The sequence below is a fragment of the Lates calcarifer genome, linkage group LG3 (genome assembly GCF_001640805.2).
Source record: "Lates calcarifer isolate ASB-BC8 linkage group LG3, TLL_Latcal_v3, whole genome shotgun sequence".
NCBI lineage: Eukaryota > Metazoa > Chordata > Actinopteri > Centropomidae > Lates > Lates calcarifer.
The window spans coordinates 12639652-12655540 of NC_066835.1; the positions used below are offsets into that span (position 1 = coordinate 12639652).

Consider the following 15889-nt stretch of genomic DNA (forward strand, 5'->3'; position numbering starts at 1 on the left):
CCTCAAATCTCAAATGTTCTAAAGTTTTGTGCTGGACTAATCAAAATAATTTGGAACTCCAAATAGTGTTAAAAATAAATACCCATCATACACTCACACACACACACAGATGAAATTAAATCAGTACAATTAAATTGTGTTCCAAGTTTTTAATTGTGCTTTGGGACAGAGACAATAAATATCAATGTTAACAAGCACTGAAACACTTTCTAGGCTGTTGTGCTTCTGCCTGCACTTTGAGGCCAGCCATTGATGCAAATAGCTCCATTAACTCAGTCCGTGACGGAGAAGGTGGTGCTGTGGTGGCATATTTGCATGCTTTTAGAAGGACGGCTTGTTTAGTTGCCGATGGCCCGGGTCCTGCTCTGTCATCCTCTGGAAGATGGCCTCCAGCTGCTTCTGGAAGTTTTCCATCATGGGCTGGATCTGGGTCTGAACGTTGGCAGCCAGGGGCTTGACGTGCTCCTCCAGGTTGGTGGCAGCAGTCCTCAGCTGTTCCTGGATCTGAGTGGCCAGGGGCTCCAGCTGGGTTTTCTTGTCCTCCAGGAAGGTCCTGTGGAGTAAAATAGAAATATACCTGTTTCACCTGCAATCTCAGTATTTCCTCTACATGTTTTCATTTACTGAATGTGTATTTCTTTCTTTAAAAAAATAAAACAATTTAAGCTTTCATTAAAAAAAAAAACCTACAATATTTAAATTTATTTCCTGGCACGATTATTGAGAAGTGTTTACCAGTGGTAGAAGTATTTAAATAATCTACTTAAATAAAAGCACCAATACAATATATGGCTTCTGTCAGTGTTAATATCTTTGAATTATTATTATTTACATATTACTATACGAGTGGTACTTAAGTGTAACTATTAGCTACAGCTGTTTTGTAATGATGTAGAAGTATAAAGTGACAAATACTGAGGTATAAATATCTCAAAATAGTTCTTGAGCAGATGTGCTTTCTGCTGCTGCCATTTAACAACGGACAAGGTCCATTGTAAGGATTTTAATCACCTTGACAGTGAGTCATGACTAAACTTTGACTTTGTGTTGCAGGTCACAGTGTGGAGTGTTCACTGTACTCACTGAGCCTGGTTTGCCAGATCGTGGTTACGGATGATCTCAGTCAGGTCCTGAGTCATTTTGTTCTTCAGCTCCTCGAAGTACTGACCGATCCTTTCGAGGTCGGCAGCATCTTGGGCGAAGCTTCCTGCGGGTTACCAAAGACAAAAAGGTCAGTAAGTAAGAAGTCTTTTAATAAACAGAACAGTTGGACTTGGAGATGTCATGGTGGTCAAACCTTGTGCCAGAGCAAGCAGGACAAAGGCTGCAATGAGGGAGAATTTCATGGCTGCTGACTGGAGATGACCTGTGGGGACAAACATGACACAGTCATTGGCTGGATCTGATCATAAAGATCTTTTATCTGGCTGTTTTTCTCCACTGTTGTTCAATCAGATGACTCACTGATAAAAGTCAGCACATTTTCTGGGAATGTGTAGCAAAATAAATATTATTTTGCTCCTGCGTGTTTGTCCAAATCCCACACATTAACTTGTGATCTTTATCTAGCTTATCACAGAGATCATAGCAGCAGCAGCGGCAGTGAAGTAGGAACCTTTTTTTTATTGCTCTGAGTCATGAGCAGCAAAACAAATATTTAAGCTGGAGTATCAGTATCATTTGTTTTGAGTTAAGAAAAGATATTTTAGTTTGAGAGGAAGAAACAGGAGCTCTCACTGTGAAGAAAAGACATAATTTCACTCGGAGGAAGATGAGTGTTCCAAAATATGTTGTTGTATTTATAATGTACCAGCTCATATTTAACAGCTCTTTTTTTCTCCTTAGAATTAAGACGATATTTAATAATGAACTAATAACATAGGTTTAGTGATAATTTAGCCTATAATGGGTGTCACACACTAAATTCAGTAAAACAAATCAGTGCTGTATTTTTCATTCAGATTTCGGATGGTAAAAAATTAAATAAAAGAAACTGACTTGTCAAAGGTATTAAAATAAAATGTCAAATCAGTTTTAAGTTAGGATTACTACAGCTGGTATTACAAAATCCTGCATCATGACAAAATGTTATATTTGTCAGTAATATAAACTACAGTGAGCTGCTTTTTAGCAAATGGACTGAAAACTGAAAAAGACTACAGGTGCTGCAGATTTCTTAACTCAAGAGAACAATGCATTACATGATAAATATCCCTGTTCTGTAGTTGCATGTGATTTTATGCCCTTGAAATTTGAAGTCACTTGTACCAGTGCTTCTTTTATATCGTGCTTTCAACAACCATGTTGCTGCTTTGTGTGCTGCCTCGTAAGAAGCTCTACTGCAGAGATGATGAGATGAAAAGTCTAATTATTGCTCACAAACATTAGATAATGACATTAGACTCTATGTGAAAGTATAAGAATGAAAACTTTAAAAATGAGAAGTCATGGAAGTCCTCCCCATATCTGTTATTTATAAGTTTGTGTCCTTTGAATGTATTCAATCTAGCGCTTCCATTATTTACATAAAAAAGGGATACATTTTACTTACCAAAAGTTAAATTTCAGTCTAAGGTTTTGTAAATATCAGCTGTGTTACGTAGAAGAAGAGTTTGTCATTTGTGCCCCAGTGTGTCAAATGCAGTTTAAGCCGGTAAGAAAATGAAAGAGGTGTACTCACCTGTACGGCAGGAGAATTTGGACCGGATGGTGCCTTCCTGTGGGATTCTCACGCTTCTTATAGTCCAGTGTGGTGATGTGGCCCTGTCGTAATGTGACCCTGATTGGACGAGATAAAGAAACAAGACGTTACTAGAAGTTTGTACTGGTGAGCAAATCACAGCACCGACCCTTGCTGCTTCCTCTGCCACCTGGGCAAACTAAACCAAAGTCCAACAGTCCCTCTTTGCTGACTGTCCAACATGACTACGCATCTTATCATGTTGATTAAATAAAACACTTAATCACCAGTAACAGCATCATCATCACGACAGTGAGGTCAGCTAAGTTTGATATTGCCACATCAGTTTCAACAGATACAGTAACAGATAAGATAACTAACAGAGTGTCTTGTTTTATTTTGTATTTTGTTGCACTAGGTCTGTTTGGTCACCTACTTTGCCTTTACATAATTAAGTACTTGTAATTTTGTTTTTTCAAGTTGTGAAACACTTCATAATTTTGTTGTGTTCTTGTTGTAGAATCTTTGTATCAGATGTGTTCTTCTGTTCTCAGTTATTCACCTTTTAATTTTGGGATGAGTCGTGTAGGCACGAGTGATTGGCTGCATTTCACATTTTTGTTTTTATGTTTTGTTTTTTACTGCATTGATAATTCAGATTGTTATACTGCATTAATTAAAAGAAATAAATGTAAAATGTACATTTCACGTTACCGTGTGTGAACCTATGATCACCTCTCATCATTAACAGCATTGAAACACACACAAAACTCAGAAAACCATTGTTACTCGACTTGTTTTATATAGGTTTTTGTTTATATCATGAAGTTTCGTAATGACTATCCATCTCCTGCACGTGAAGACTGAAGACTTCAGCTCTCTGTTCAGAATAATACAAGAGCTTTTCTTTGGATTTGTTGGGTTTTGTTGTCTTAATGTTGTTGTCATTTGTTTGGTTTTTTTAAAATGTCTCATTGTCTCGCTGTCCTTTGGGTAGAAGTGTCATGAATGACACTCAACCATGTGGATGTAAACTTTCTACCTTTGGTTTGACAGGGTGTTTGTGCCACCAGTCTGTCTTTATCTAATTGACAACTAATCTTTATGGTTGTCATAAAGTAATTAATTCTCCACTCCACCTGGGTCAGTAATAAACAAAAAAACATATTTGGATGAGAACACATGAGCAGAGCGCATAAACAACCCAAGCTGTTTATGAAAATGTGGATGAGAATCCTATATTGTATTTATGTACGGTGGGAAAGTCCTGCACTGCAGTTTTTAAAGTCAAATTTTGACTGTAAAGCTTTGATTAAAACCAGATGTGGGACCATAGATTATTCTCTCTGTCCAGAGTCTGTTCACCACTGGCCCTGGACTCTCCCTGGTGAAAACGGCTTAGGTTGTTGACATCCCTCAAACCCATCTTCTAAGAGTGAAAAAAAAAGTGCTCCAGACATCTTTGCTGTGGTATGCCAGGCATGTGAGGATGACACGAACCTGAATGCTACACAGAAATCAGCCCTGTCTTGTTTCTAAGGTTTTACTCATCTGCTTCTCTGACCTCCTGATACTCAGACTCATTCACAAACTGACAGTAAAGATTTATCAGGCTCAGTTCAGTGTTCCATTCGTAGCACAGTAAATTGAAGACCTGTATTGTGTTTTGCCAAGTATTGAAAGTAGTATTCAGACACTTAAGACGCTTAAGTAAAAGTAGTGAGAATATGCTGCAAAAATACTCAGCAACAAGTCTTGAAACCAACATTTTACTTCAGTAAAAGTACAGACAACTGTCTCTTCCAGGGTGTTATATTATCTTCTGTAGCTGCTAAATCATATTATTCCATTTTCATTATTAATATGATGTTAACACATATGTTTGATCAAGACTGAGATCATTTAAACAACTTTTTGTGATTTAATTAGTAACAATGTAACATATTTAATAAACTGCTTTGATCTGTATAGTAACTAGTACAGCTGTCAGATATATATAGTCGAATGACAGTACACTGTAAAGTGTAGTGAAGTACTTACATCCTTAATTAAAAGTACCATTTCCACAGTGTATACTCCACTACAAGTAAAAGTCCTGCTTCCTGCATTCAAACTGCTGCTTAAATAAAGGTACAGAAGTATTATCAGCAAAATATACATTATTAGATTGTTGATACAAATGCAAGAATGTGTGAGAAGGATTTCACTGGTGTAGCTGGTTTAAAGTAATTTATATACCTTACCCCCTGGAGGGCCAAGGAAGTATAAAGTGGCATTAAGTTAAAGTTTCTTTGTAACATTGTGTTTTGCCAAAATCAGATGTTTTACAGATCTGCTTACAATAATGAACAAGACATGTTTACAATAACACTTTGATCAACAATGTATGGAAGTAAATATGACATGAAGTGTGAAAAAAACAGCACATTCTTGTTAGATTATGAATAATTGATCTTAACTCTGCAACAAACACACAGCAGCTCAGACACACAGTTATAGAAGATAACTGGAGAACAACTTCATGGTCCAAATGTCAGAGGAAATAACCATAAACCACTACAGCTGCATAGCTGTGGTCATTAAGTGATGTAATGAAAGGAGAGTACAGTATGCCCTCCAGTGAGCCAAACGCTCATTACAACTATGATACATGACTTTGTTGATTCCTCTCCCCATTGCGTGTGCACTCTGCAAACAGCTCTGTAAACAGCGTCAACAGGCCACATCTTCAGACGCCAGATTTTGAGATTCTTTTCCTTGTCTTCTGTGAGATTATCCTCAGTCTCTCACTTTGCTGTAATTTGTTTAAAATTTGTTTTTTAGTGGAAACAGATGTGCAGTTACTGAATCTTTATGATAACGCAGATTCAGCTTTAAAAAGATTTGATCAACTGCTCCCTAGTTCCTCCTCAGAACTTCTCTGGCCTCACACCAGACCACAGAAAGAATGAAAAATTACACAAGGGCCAGAAAGTCATAAAAAACACTTAGGAAGCACAAGAGGAGGTCCCATTTCCTCTTCCAAGGATTAGTTTTGTACAAAGTTGGTGGTCCACCAACTCAAAGTTAAACCCAATAGCTATGTACTTTTCATTATGTGTTTGCTTGTTTCAAAGAAGTAACATCTTTTTTTCCTCCTGCCTTCTTATTGACTAAACTGAGTTATTCTGCTTCCAAGTTTTAATCACATGCTTCAGGCTGCAGAGCTGGAGCTGTAAGCCCACACTGTAGTTGTTCTCTGTCGGTGCCAGAGGAGAACAGAGGAGGCTCAGATTTCTTGGCTTGATATTTCTCTTGACTTTCCACTGCTGCCTTCATGCTCCACAGACAATGTTGGATATATGACAATAACTTGACAAATTTCATACCATAGAGTAAAACTGCGACTTTTTGATGGTGAAATTGCGGAGACATTTCCCACTTTTTGTTCAGCCACTGCAGCACAGGTTCTGCGAAAAGTGCAACCATATTGACTTGCCTCTGGGGAAGTATATAACAGACCCAAACAATACTCTACTGGTTTTTTAAAGTAGCAGTATAAGCATCTAGCACAAATATCTGCTAGCTGCAGCAGACTGCCATGTAGTTCCATTTGCTTTTTGTTGGTTCATTTTTAGAAGCATTGCATCTTCCATCACTAACCAGTGAGTTTCTAATAGTCATTAGAGACAACTGGCTGTATATTTCAGTTCATCACAACACAGCCAAAACTTCACTGGCTCTTATAAGTCATGTCAGTTTTGTTTATATAGCCCAATACTTCACATTTCCTTCAAAGGGATTCATAATATGTACAGTATTCAGCACCCTGTATTCTTAGATCTCCCATTCCAAAGAGAGTAAAACACAATAAAAAAACAACATAAAATTTAGCAAATTTGAAAAAATCTGTGCCATTGGAGTCCCTTTTTAAAGCAATAAACACAATTTATATAAAATGGACAGAAATAACAACAGCAAAACTGCAGAATGTATGCAGAATGAGAGAAGGCTGTGTCAGACTAAACAACTTGCTAAATAAGAAAAAGATATATTACGCTTAAAACAACACGCTTTATCACTGTAAACATTACAATCTATCTATAACATACTCAGATGATGAACACACAAATACACATGACATGCCTAGAACAAGGCATACAATAGCTAAAATTACCGTATAGTTGTTTAAGATGTAGCTAATGGTCTGAAATCCACAGACATAAATGGCTGAAACGTGAAAAATACTGGTGTGTTGGTCCTTTACATCAGAGGCAAGAAAATACCGGGAGTCATTGAATGCATCACTTGACTGACAATCCCGCAGTCTAATCCAGAGAGTGAGGATGCATAGCAGCAGTGTTATGTGTCGAAGGAACATCGGCTAAGTACTTCTTTTGGCTGTGATTGACAAAAGCCAGCTCACACTTTGTTCATTCAGCTCTCAGACACCGCGTTTGAGCCTGAAACCGTCGGGTTGATCGGTGCAGATTTCCTCCAGACCCGGAGTTCGCAGACGTTACGTTTGGACAATGGAATCTAACGTTATCCCGGACAGTATCCGCCCTCAGAGGCTACAGCCAGGGATTGGATTCGGTTCAGGTCCGACCGGGACCCTCCGCTCCTCTCTCCGGCCCGGGGTTACAGTTCCCATCGCGCCGCTGCTGCCCTCCCCGGCCTCCCTGGCCGCCTCATCCGGGCCTCCCCCGCCGCCGCCTCCGCTGCAGCTCCACAGCCTGTACGGCGGTGTCGGAGCGGGGCTGGGGCCGGGGGCTACCGGCCACTGTAACCCGGGGAACCCGGCGGTGCTGAAGGAGGCGGTGGAGGCTGTGGTCCGCAGCTTCGCCAAACACACACAAGGTTACGGCAGAGGTAACGTGCAGTGGTGTTAATGTCCCGTTAAATGTGTAAATAATGATTTTAATGTGTGTGTTATTGTTTATACGTGGGGAGGGGAGTTTTGAAGAGCAGAAAGCCACTTTTAGCTGCGCCATTTCTTTGGAAGTGGATTAGCAACACAAAAATCAAAAACTACATTCCTGTAATGTTCATGTTTAGCCACACATTGTCAATATTTTCAAATCCCAACTTTATCTTGTTTCACCGTGTCCTACGGTCATTTTCACCTGATGTAATATCACCATAATGTTTCTCTGTGGAGGTCAGTTTTCCTTTGATGTTTACATTGCTATAGCTTCAGTCACTTCATTATAGGATTAACTACTACAGCTCGGGGGGCTTACATCCACTAACAATAAGCTATTGTACCCGTAAATTAACTTCATTAAATTCCTCATTTGATAGTGGTCATGTACTGTAAACTATAAAGAATATTTTTTACATTAATAAAGGAAAGTTTTCTGTAGTAAAGATGTTTGTAAAATCAGGTTATAAGCTATAAAAAGTTATTATAAGTAAAAATGGAGTTTATCCATTTTTCCAGATATGACCATGACTGTATTATATTAAATCCAAACTACACACAGTAAGTAGTACCAGATGGATGTAGTTTACAATAACAACAAGGTTTTATACAAAGAAGCTTGAATTTAATTTATTTTCTGAGAATATATTTGATTTGTGCTTAAACTTGTGTTTATTTGTCTGTTTACTTGTGTTTATTTGACAATGATCACCTGGTGGTCATTGTTTATTCATCTTTCACTCATCATTTTATCATCACACTGACAGGAAGAGGCATGCTTAAAACTAACGCTGCTATAATGTTGACAGTTGGAGCTAATACAAGTGTTCCTGTCCTGTGCTAATAGGATTTATTTCCAAAAGATTGTCCCCCCGTGCTCTGACTAACAGCCTCTTTCCTCCTCTATCCCATTTAGGCTCCTTAACACCATCAACATTGGCAGCAACATAAAGACTGTAGACTGGCTATATTTTTGGCTTAATGCTGCTCTAGTGTGGAGATTTACTCTTGGGGAGGAAAGAGGGATGTTAGGTAAATTATCATAAATTATCAAAAAAATAAACACATCTATCATATTTTGGCTTTTGGCAATAACATTTTTTACCCACATAAGGATGTAATTTGGCTTAGCTACTTTCTTTTGATATATTTATCATTATGCTATTAAAGGACATTCATTTGCAGTAAAACATAATTAAGACAAATAATTCTGTCAGTCATGATTAAAAAAAAAAACCCTATTTCCTCCCATGTTTGATGCAATTCTCAATGTTTTCAATACATTATCTCAAATATGTTGGCATCCAGAAACTACTTGATTCTCTTGAGTACTGTAAGAAAATGAAATGCATCATTGGTGAATACAGCTCTGGCAAACTCTTGATCACACAAAGTCTTGTGAAAAGTTTTTGTGCTTGATTTGTGCTCAGAAGTGTGGAGGCCGGATGTTTCTGGTGGATCAGTGGTCTAAGTCACGTGTCTTCTGCTTTGTGTGTCTGAGCCTGGATCAGCACCAATGTCACATATAATATATCATCCTCTGCTATCTCCCAAATATTTCCTGACTTTTTGTCCTTTATATTTAAGGAAATGCTCAAAGCCTGATAAAAAAGACCAAAATGCATCATCTTATCACTGTCCTGAAAGCTGTAAATGGCCAAAAATAACTTGTTGGGTTTCCTTTGGGTTGCCTCTGTTTTAGGTAATTTAACTGTTAGAAGGATACTTATGATAAACAATACATTTTGTGCATTATAGATTCATGTCATCATTTGTGAAAGTAGCATCACAACTTTCCCACAGGGAACATCTGTTAGTGGCACTTAAACTGCTGTTTTCAATCGCACATAAGTTATTACTTTATGTTTGGCTAACAACAAGAGAATAGCGAGCATTTCACTTTCACACACCAAGAGCAATAACAAAATTATTTGGATTGCAGTTTAGTGATTTATACATCTGATGTCAGGATAATGCTTTCGACAGAGGCCTCTATTTCTCTGGTCGGCAAAGCTGCAGCCTTTAAACGAACTGATCGGGCTCCAGACTCTGTGTGTGAGGGAGAAGCAGTCCGCCTCCCTTCGTATCAAACAGTGGGAGCTCAGCAGGACAGAGCTGAGAGGTAACAGAACCGAATCAGACCTGGGTAATGTTGGCCGTGCTCACATCTCCCCGCAGACCCCAAACCCACATGATTATTTATGACTCAGTTGCAGATTTGACTGTTTTTCTTTGTTGTTGTTTCCTCTTGGAAGATCAGGAATGTAACTTTCTCTTGAGAGCGCATAAAGTGGAGGGTCGATGGGTGTGTTTCTTTAAGCAGCTCCTCTGAGGTGATGCAGAATTTCCTCTAGGCAGCCACCTAAATATTTTCAGGAAAATCCCCTGGCATCCTTGAAATGACCTTCCCCCCACCCTTTTCCATCTTTGTGTTTAGAGAGGATGTTGTCGAGCACAACCAGGGACTAATGGCACCGTGAATGTGAACTGATTGTGAGCAGCATTTAGATTTCAAGGCACTGTCACTTATTTTTTATGTAAATAGAGTTGATAGATAGATACAGTCTTTATTGTCCAGGGTATTTGTTTTTACAGCTTGTACAGTTGCAACACAAACAACATTTAAGCACATGTACATATACACACAGCACACATACATCACATCCATAGACAAGGGGGGGTGCATAATTTTGGACGCAACATTTGTGACCCTGGTAAATTGATGATAAAAGCTGGGGTTGATATATCACAGTGTGACAGTTTATTTACGTCTTTTTCCTTCTAGTAAACGTGGTGGAGGCTTTGCAAGAGTTTTGGCAGATGAAGCTGACCAGAGGGGCCGACCTGCGGAATGGAGCTCTAGTTGTTTATGAAATGGTCCCATCCAACAGCCCACCATATGTGTGCTATGTAAGTCTTCCAGGAGGCAGCTGCTTCGGAAGTTTCCAGGTACAGTATCTATTTTTTTTGCTGTGTGACGGAGGAACACTTTGATTCATATAAGGAAAAAAAAAGATAATTCCATAAAAGTCCAGACCAGAAAACAGCAAATTAAGAACGGTGCATATTGTTGCTAACTTTGCTCCACATAAACACTGGCTGATTGTACAGTACATCTATATATCTGATTGTATCTGACTGCTAATTCGTGTTTTCTTCAATGTTTGACAGTTCTGTCCCACCAAGGCAGAGGCAAGACGCAGCGCTGCCAAGATTGCCCTCATGAACTCTGTTTTCAATGAACATCCCTCTCGTCGCATCACAGATGACTTCATTGAGAAGAGTGTGAGTGAGGCCCTGGCTTCCTTCAATGTAAGTTATGATACATGACTGAAAGTTGTGTGTTTAAGTAGAAATCTGCCAGTCAGTGGGGAGCAATACAAACTCTCCTGCAGTCTCTTAGACCTCCACACTGGTGCCATGGTACATGGATTTATATATATATATATATGTAGAGAGAGAGAGAGAAATATATAGGCCATAATCTTATTGTGTATGGGGTAACTCCTACAGACTGCATAGAAAAAGCACACTGATTTATGAAATCCAGTAGTTGCTTTGCAGCTCTGCACAATGCAGCTACAAGTAAGTAAAATATTAGTGACTTGGACTGGCTCCCTTACCCACTCACTTTTAACAAGGTGGCTCCTATTTAGTTTTATTGAAAACAGCTGCAATAAGTCTCTCAAGGAAGAAAACTTATTTACAAAAGCAGAATTTCTGAAAGCAAAATATTGAGGATGTTCCTGACAGAGACCTACTGAAAAGGTACTCTGTGGAGTAAACTAAGTTTTTGTGTACATTTGATCACTCACTACAAACATGGAGTGTATCTTTAAGTCTTAATCAACATGCAGATTGTATTTTCTTGCTCATTAACATTTGCAAAGCTGTTTTTTTGTATAAATTTGAACTTTACTTTCTGGCACTGTTCTGTTTTTCTCTAATCTTCTTATGTAGATTAGAGGAATAGTGTGGAACCATTGGCAGGAATATGTATTGAGTCATCATGTGTATGCACCAGAACAAACAAAACAGGGACAAAACTCACAAAGGCACAGCTCCATGGTGCTACTAGTGGTCAAAAACACCACAGGGTGCCTTAAAAATATCAGTGTGCTCAAAAGAATATTAATTGTCCTCAGTGTCTGTGGCTGACCTCAAAGTCCATAAGTCAAGCAGCACAGTATACCGTCATCAACTACTTGTTGTTGTTTCCAGGGAAACAGAGAAGAGGCTGACAACCCTAACACGGGAATTGGGGCATTTCGCTTCATGCTCGAGTCCAACAAAGGAAAATCCATGCTGGAGTTTCAGGTGCGTAAAAATCAGGAATGTCTGTGTTGTGTTAACTAACATTTTATGCTACTCAGACACTCCAGAGCAGTGTGAAAACATTAGCAAGGTTTGAGGCTCAGCCCAGGTGCTGTCTTTAATTGTGTTGCATGTGATGAGATGAGCTTAAAGTGTTTTAAAAGAGATTTTTTTTTTCTAGCATACTGACCTGAGCTTGAATCTAGAACATCTAACCGGAAATGAGATGTCTGAAGGCAGCATGCATTACTAAATACTGAGCATCCTGATGTGAGTTTGGTCTCATATTCCTGCTGTGTTTGTGTGTTCAGGAGCTGATGACTGTGTTTCAGCTGTTGCACTGGAATGGAAGCCTCAAAGCCATGAGAGAGCGACAGTGTTCCCGACAGGTACTGTATGAGATTCAAGCCCATCTCACAGCTGGGTTCAATTATCCCAACTACAGTTGTGGTTTTCAGCTTTCACATTAAGTCTTTTTTTTAAGTGAACTAATTATACGACGGGTCTTTTTTCTGCATAACAGCACTGCTCTGGATAGATCAGACATTTTTTCTTTTTACCACGAGTAGCAGCAGTGTAAGAGAACAGTGGCAGGCTGCAAAACAGGCACACTAGAGAGGGATTTTAGTTAGTTCAGCTTTATTTATTCTCTTTAGTCTCACTTTCTTTTACATGAAAAACCTTAGCCTAGTTTATCCTCGAGGTTGGTTATCTGACATGTGAAGCATCATGGGCAAACCTTCAAATGGGACATATTATACTATATATTCTTTATTTTAAATGTAAAGAATGTAAGCTGCAACTCTTATTTCCATTTGAGCCATGACTTAAGATTTACAGGAATCTCTTTAGATGCAGAGTTGACACCCAGTGCAAAAAACTGACAGAATATTTAATCAAGGACTAGGGCTTTATGCCATCAAACGCTGACTTGCGACTCTTTGATATTGCTTGACTCTGCAGGAGGTGCTGGCTCACTATTCCCACCGGGCTCTGGATGACGACATGCGCACTCAGATGGCGGCCGACTGGGTGAACCGAGAGCAGAGCGTAGCAGGCACCATTGCGCAGGAGCTGGCCTCCACGGAGCGAGAACTGGAGGACGCCAGGCTGGCGGGCAGAGAACTGCGTTTTTACAAAGAGAAGAAAGACATCCTGATGTTAGCTGTGGGTCAGCTCAGCGCAGCCAACACTGCCACCCTGCCGTCACACTAAACGTAGCGTGTGGAAACATGCCTTCACACTAGGATTCCTGGTAACAGTATTGAACATTTCATAGAGGTAAAGATGATTCATTAGGTTTTGTATCTTGTGTTTCGTTATGAGGACCAGGTAATCAGGCCTTGATTTTATAGTATGCACATCCGTCCATAAAACAGACAACTTGCCGCTATAGCCGTTACCTCTTTGTGCCTAGTGATTATACAGGATAACAGTGCTTTTTTAAAAAATACCTGTAAATGTGCTTGGCATACCAGCTTACTGGGGTTTACATTTTTCTTTCTTTATTTCATACAACAAACAAAACCTGCCTTTCATCAGTGAATGTACAGGTCATGAGGTAAATATGACCCAACAAACCAAACACATATGAGGTAAAGATCATTTTAAAGTCAGACTAGTGTGTTTCTTTAATGTTTCGGGTGTGTTAATTTACTAGTATTGTGGTCGATATGGTAACAAGTAGCAAAAGAGAGCACATACCAGAACTGAAACTTTCTCTCACTGTCTTTAAACCCTGATAGCAAGTACCTTGTGTCCACTAATAAACAGTCAATTATTACCGGAGGAACAGCAAAAACAGCAATAAAGGGGATTAAAAGATGACATATAATGTCAGCACATCACAATGAGGTTTTCCATAAACCTTATCCTACCAGTTGTAATGAGAATATAATGCAAGTATGTGACTGTTCCAGTAAGCATTGAAAAATACTTAATGGCTTATGTAAAAAAAAAAAGAAAAAAGAAAAAAAAAGTGGTGGGTACTTTGCAGAAATGTCAGCAGGGGACTGATCACTCTGACAGCAGCTCAGGTTTTTTGAAAAATCAGTTAGTGAACCATCTTTTTTTTTTTTTTTTTGCTTTGTTTTTGTTTGTGAAGGCTTTAACAGTTATATTAGCCCTTATTGTATGCTTGGCGACCATGACACTAGCTGAATGTATATTTTCAGTGTGCTCTCAACTAAAGGACCCGCAAAACAATGTTGTTTAAGCTCTAGAATTAACTCTTGTGAGACAGGTTGTGTCATGTGGTTCAGCTAGAGGAGATCAAAAGAGTTGGTGCTTGGTAGACTTAAATGTAAGTGAAGCAAAAACAAAAACAACAAAAAAAAAAGCCACACAGTGGTGAAGGCAGAAAAAATTGAGCAGAAGGATTTCTTGTTGAAATGAAGTTTGTTTTTTTTAACAAGCTGATTCACCATGTGTGAGTCATGTGTGAGTCATTGTCAAAGCAGCACCAGCGCTTGTGGTTTATGTTTTTTGAGATATTGGAAGCAGAATTTGGTTTGTTAGCGGAGCTAAAAACAGTGTATGTAACTGGCACTTATCACCTTTGAAATATTTTATGTTGAAGGACCTGATTTCTTTATACTGTAAATGTGATATCCTTATATTTCCCTGTCTGTCTAAAATTTATTTTATTACATTATAAGAATGAAGGTATTTCAACAAGTAGCCTTTTAAAGACCCCATGTAATGGAAGTGAGAGTTTAATTGATAATGTGCAGCTCTGGTTGGAAGGAAATGTGGGCAGCGAGTTATGCAAGTTAAACAGCAGGAGGGCTCGTGCTGCTGCTGAATGTTGGATTGTCGACATCAGAAACTGATTACAGAAAATTTAATGAGACTGCAATTAAAAAAAAAAACTAAAACAAAAGAAGCATGAATGTAGTATGATTAAAGACAGATTAATTCATTTTAATTCTATTGCTGTTTCTCTTCTCTGGGATCATTGTGCCTTTATGAAATTGGTAGCATGCAATGGTTAGACCCATAAAATTTCATTTAATGGGGTCTTTAAAAGATGGAGCTACTCTGCTTTAAGTCTTTTGTCTTAGATGGTGATATACATTACATGCTATATTACTGTTACGATACCTTAATATGTTGTTATGAAGGATTTATTAAATCTTACTACCTTTGGTATACATTTATAACCATTATATATTGTTGGTTTGGTACTCGGCTCGCAAAATATGTGTGCAGCACCAGTAGAAAAATGTTTTTAAGTAATTTTGTCCTCTTGGCAAAGACCCTGCAGCGCTCTTTAGTAAATACTGAATTATTAAAATAGACAGTTGAACTTATCTTGTGCACACTTTGACCTCACAATTCTGCAGCTTGAATCCAGCCTCATTAATCTCATGTTTCCCTTTTCACTTTACATTTTGAAATAATCAAGCTCCAAGAGTCTAAACAACAGACTGTTATCGTCCCATGAAATGATTTTAAATCCATCTCAAGAACATATACCGATGTACTGCCGATGCGCTCATGCTAAACCTGAAATGTAATTAATGAGAAAAACTCAACAAGTGTTCAGATGGGCTGGTTATAGGAATGAGGCTGGAGATCTTGAATTATGTGGTTTTGTGCTAATTTAGATGCTTATTATGTGTGTGACTTTTGACCACAAGCCATTAATCTCAGAGCTCTCTTTCTCTACCAATGCCTTTGACCTTTCTGTGTGATCATTATCAATGAAGGCTTTTTTAAAACAGTATATTTTTTTTGCTATCCATTTTATAAAAAAAGGTAGGGCTTTTCATGTTTTTGCTTTGATGCATGATGTGTTGATTAAGTTCTGTTTTTATATGTTTCATATTCTATACAGTATTGTTTTTTAAGTGTTTCTGAAGGCCCTTATTGTATGTATTTTCTATGAACATTTTGTATTCCATGTTTATACTTTTAGTAGATTTATATGATGTAATAAATTGCCTGATACAAATAGTTTATTAATGTGTCATGTCACTTGTTATGTTGCT

The 15889-nt window shown here is 38.4% G+C and overlaps 2 protein-coding genes across 2 annotated transcripts; one reads left to right on the plus strand and one right to left on the minus strand.

The window, feature by feature from the left end:
• Positions 1–134: 134 nt before the first annotated feature.
• On the minus strand, positions 135–2841 carry LOC108898136 (type-4 ice-structuring protein LS-12). Its single transcript, XM_018698007.2, has 4 exons — positions 2681–2841; positions 1298–1366; positions 1084–1207; positions 135–553 (listed from the first exon to the last, which is right to left on the minus strand). The coding sequence occupies exons 2-4, from the start codon at positions 1344–1346 to the stop codon at positions 322–324; spliced, it is 405 nt and encodes a 134-aa protein (XP_018553523.1). The 5' UTR covers positions 1347–1366; positions 2681–2841; the 3' UTR covers positions 135–321.
• A 3993-nt stretch (positions 2842–6834) lies between these two features.
• Positions 6835–15857, plus strand: lix1l (limb and CNS expressed 1 like). The gene is made up of 6 exons (XM_018698086.2): positions 6835–7531; positions 10369–10532; positions 10755–10895; positions 11805–11900; positions 12209–12286; positions 12861–15857. The coding sequence occupies exons 1-6, from the start codon at positions 7192–7194 to the stop codon at positions 13110–13112; spliced, it is 1071 nt and encodes a 356-aa protein (XP_018553602.1). The 5' UTR covers positions 6835–7191; the 3' UTR covers positions 13113–15857.
• The last annotated feature ends 32 nt before the right edge of the window (positions 15858–15889 follow it).

Excerpts from the sequence above, each read along its gene's own strand:
- LOC108898136 (XM_018698007.2), bottom strand. The coding sequence starts at position 1,346 with ATGAAATTCTCCCTCATTGCAGCCTTTGTCCTGCTTGCTCTGGCACAA. Across the intron at positions 1,208-1,297 it reads CCTGCTTGCTCTGGCACAAG|GAAGCTTCGCCCAAGATGCT; the intron begins GTTTGACCACCA and ends GGTAACCCGCAG. Across the intron at positions 554-1,083 it reads GATCTGGCAAACCAGGCTCA|GACCTTCCTGGAGGACAAGA; the intron begins GTGAGTACAGTG and ends TTTACTCCACAG.
- lix1l (XM_018698086.2), top strand. The coding sequence starts at position 7,192 with ATGGAATCTAACGTTATCCCGGACAGTATCCGCCCTCAGAGGCTACAG. Across the intron at positions 7,532-10,368 it reads CACACAAGGTTACGGCAGAG|TAAACGTGGTGGAGGCTTTG; the intron begins GTAACGTGCAGT and ends TTTTCCTTCTAG. Across the intron at positions 12,287-12,860 it reads AGCGACAGTGTTCCCGACAG|GAGGTGCTGGCTCACTATTC; the intron begins GTACTGTATGAG and ends TTGACTCTGCAG.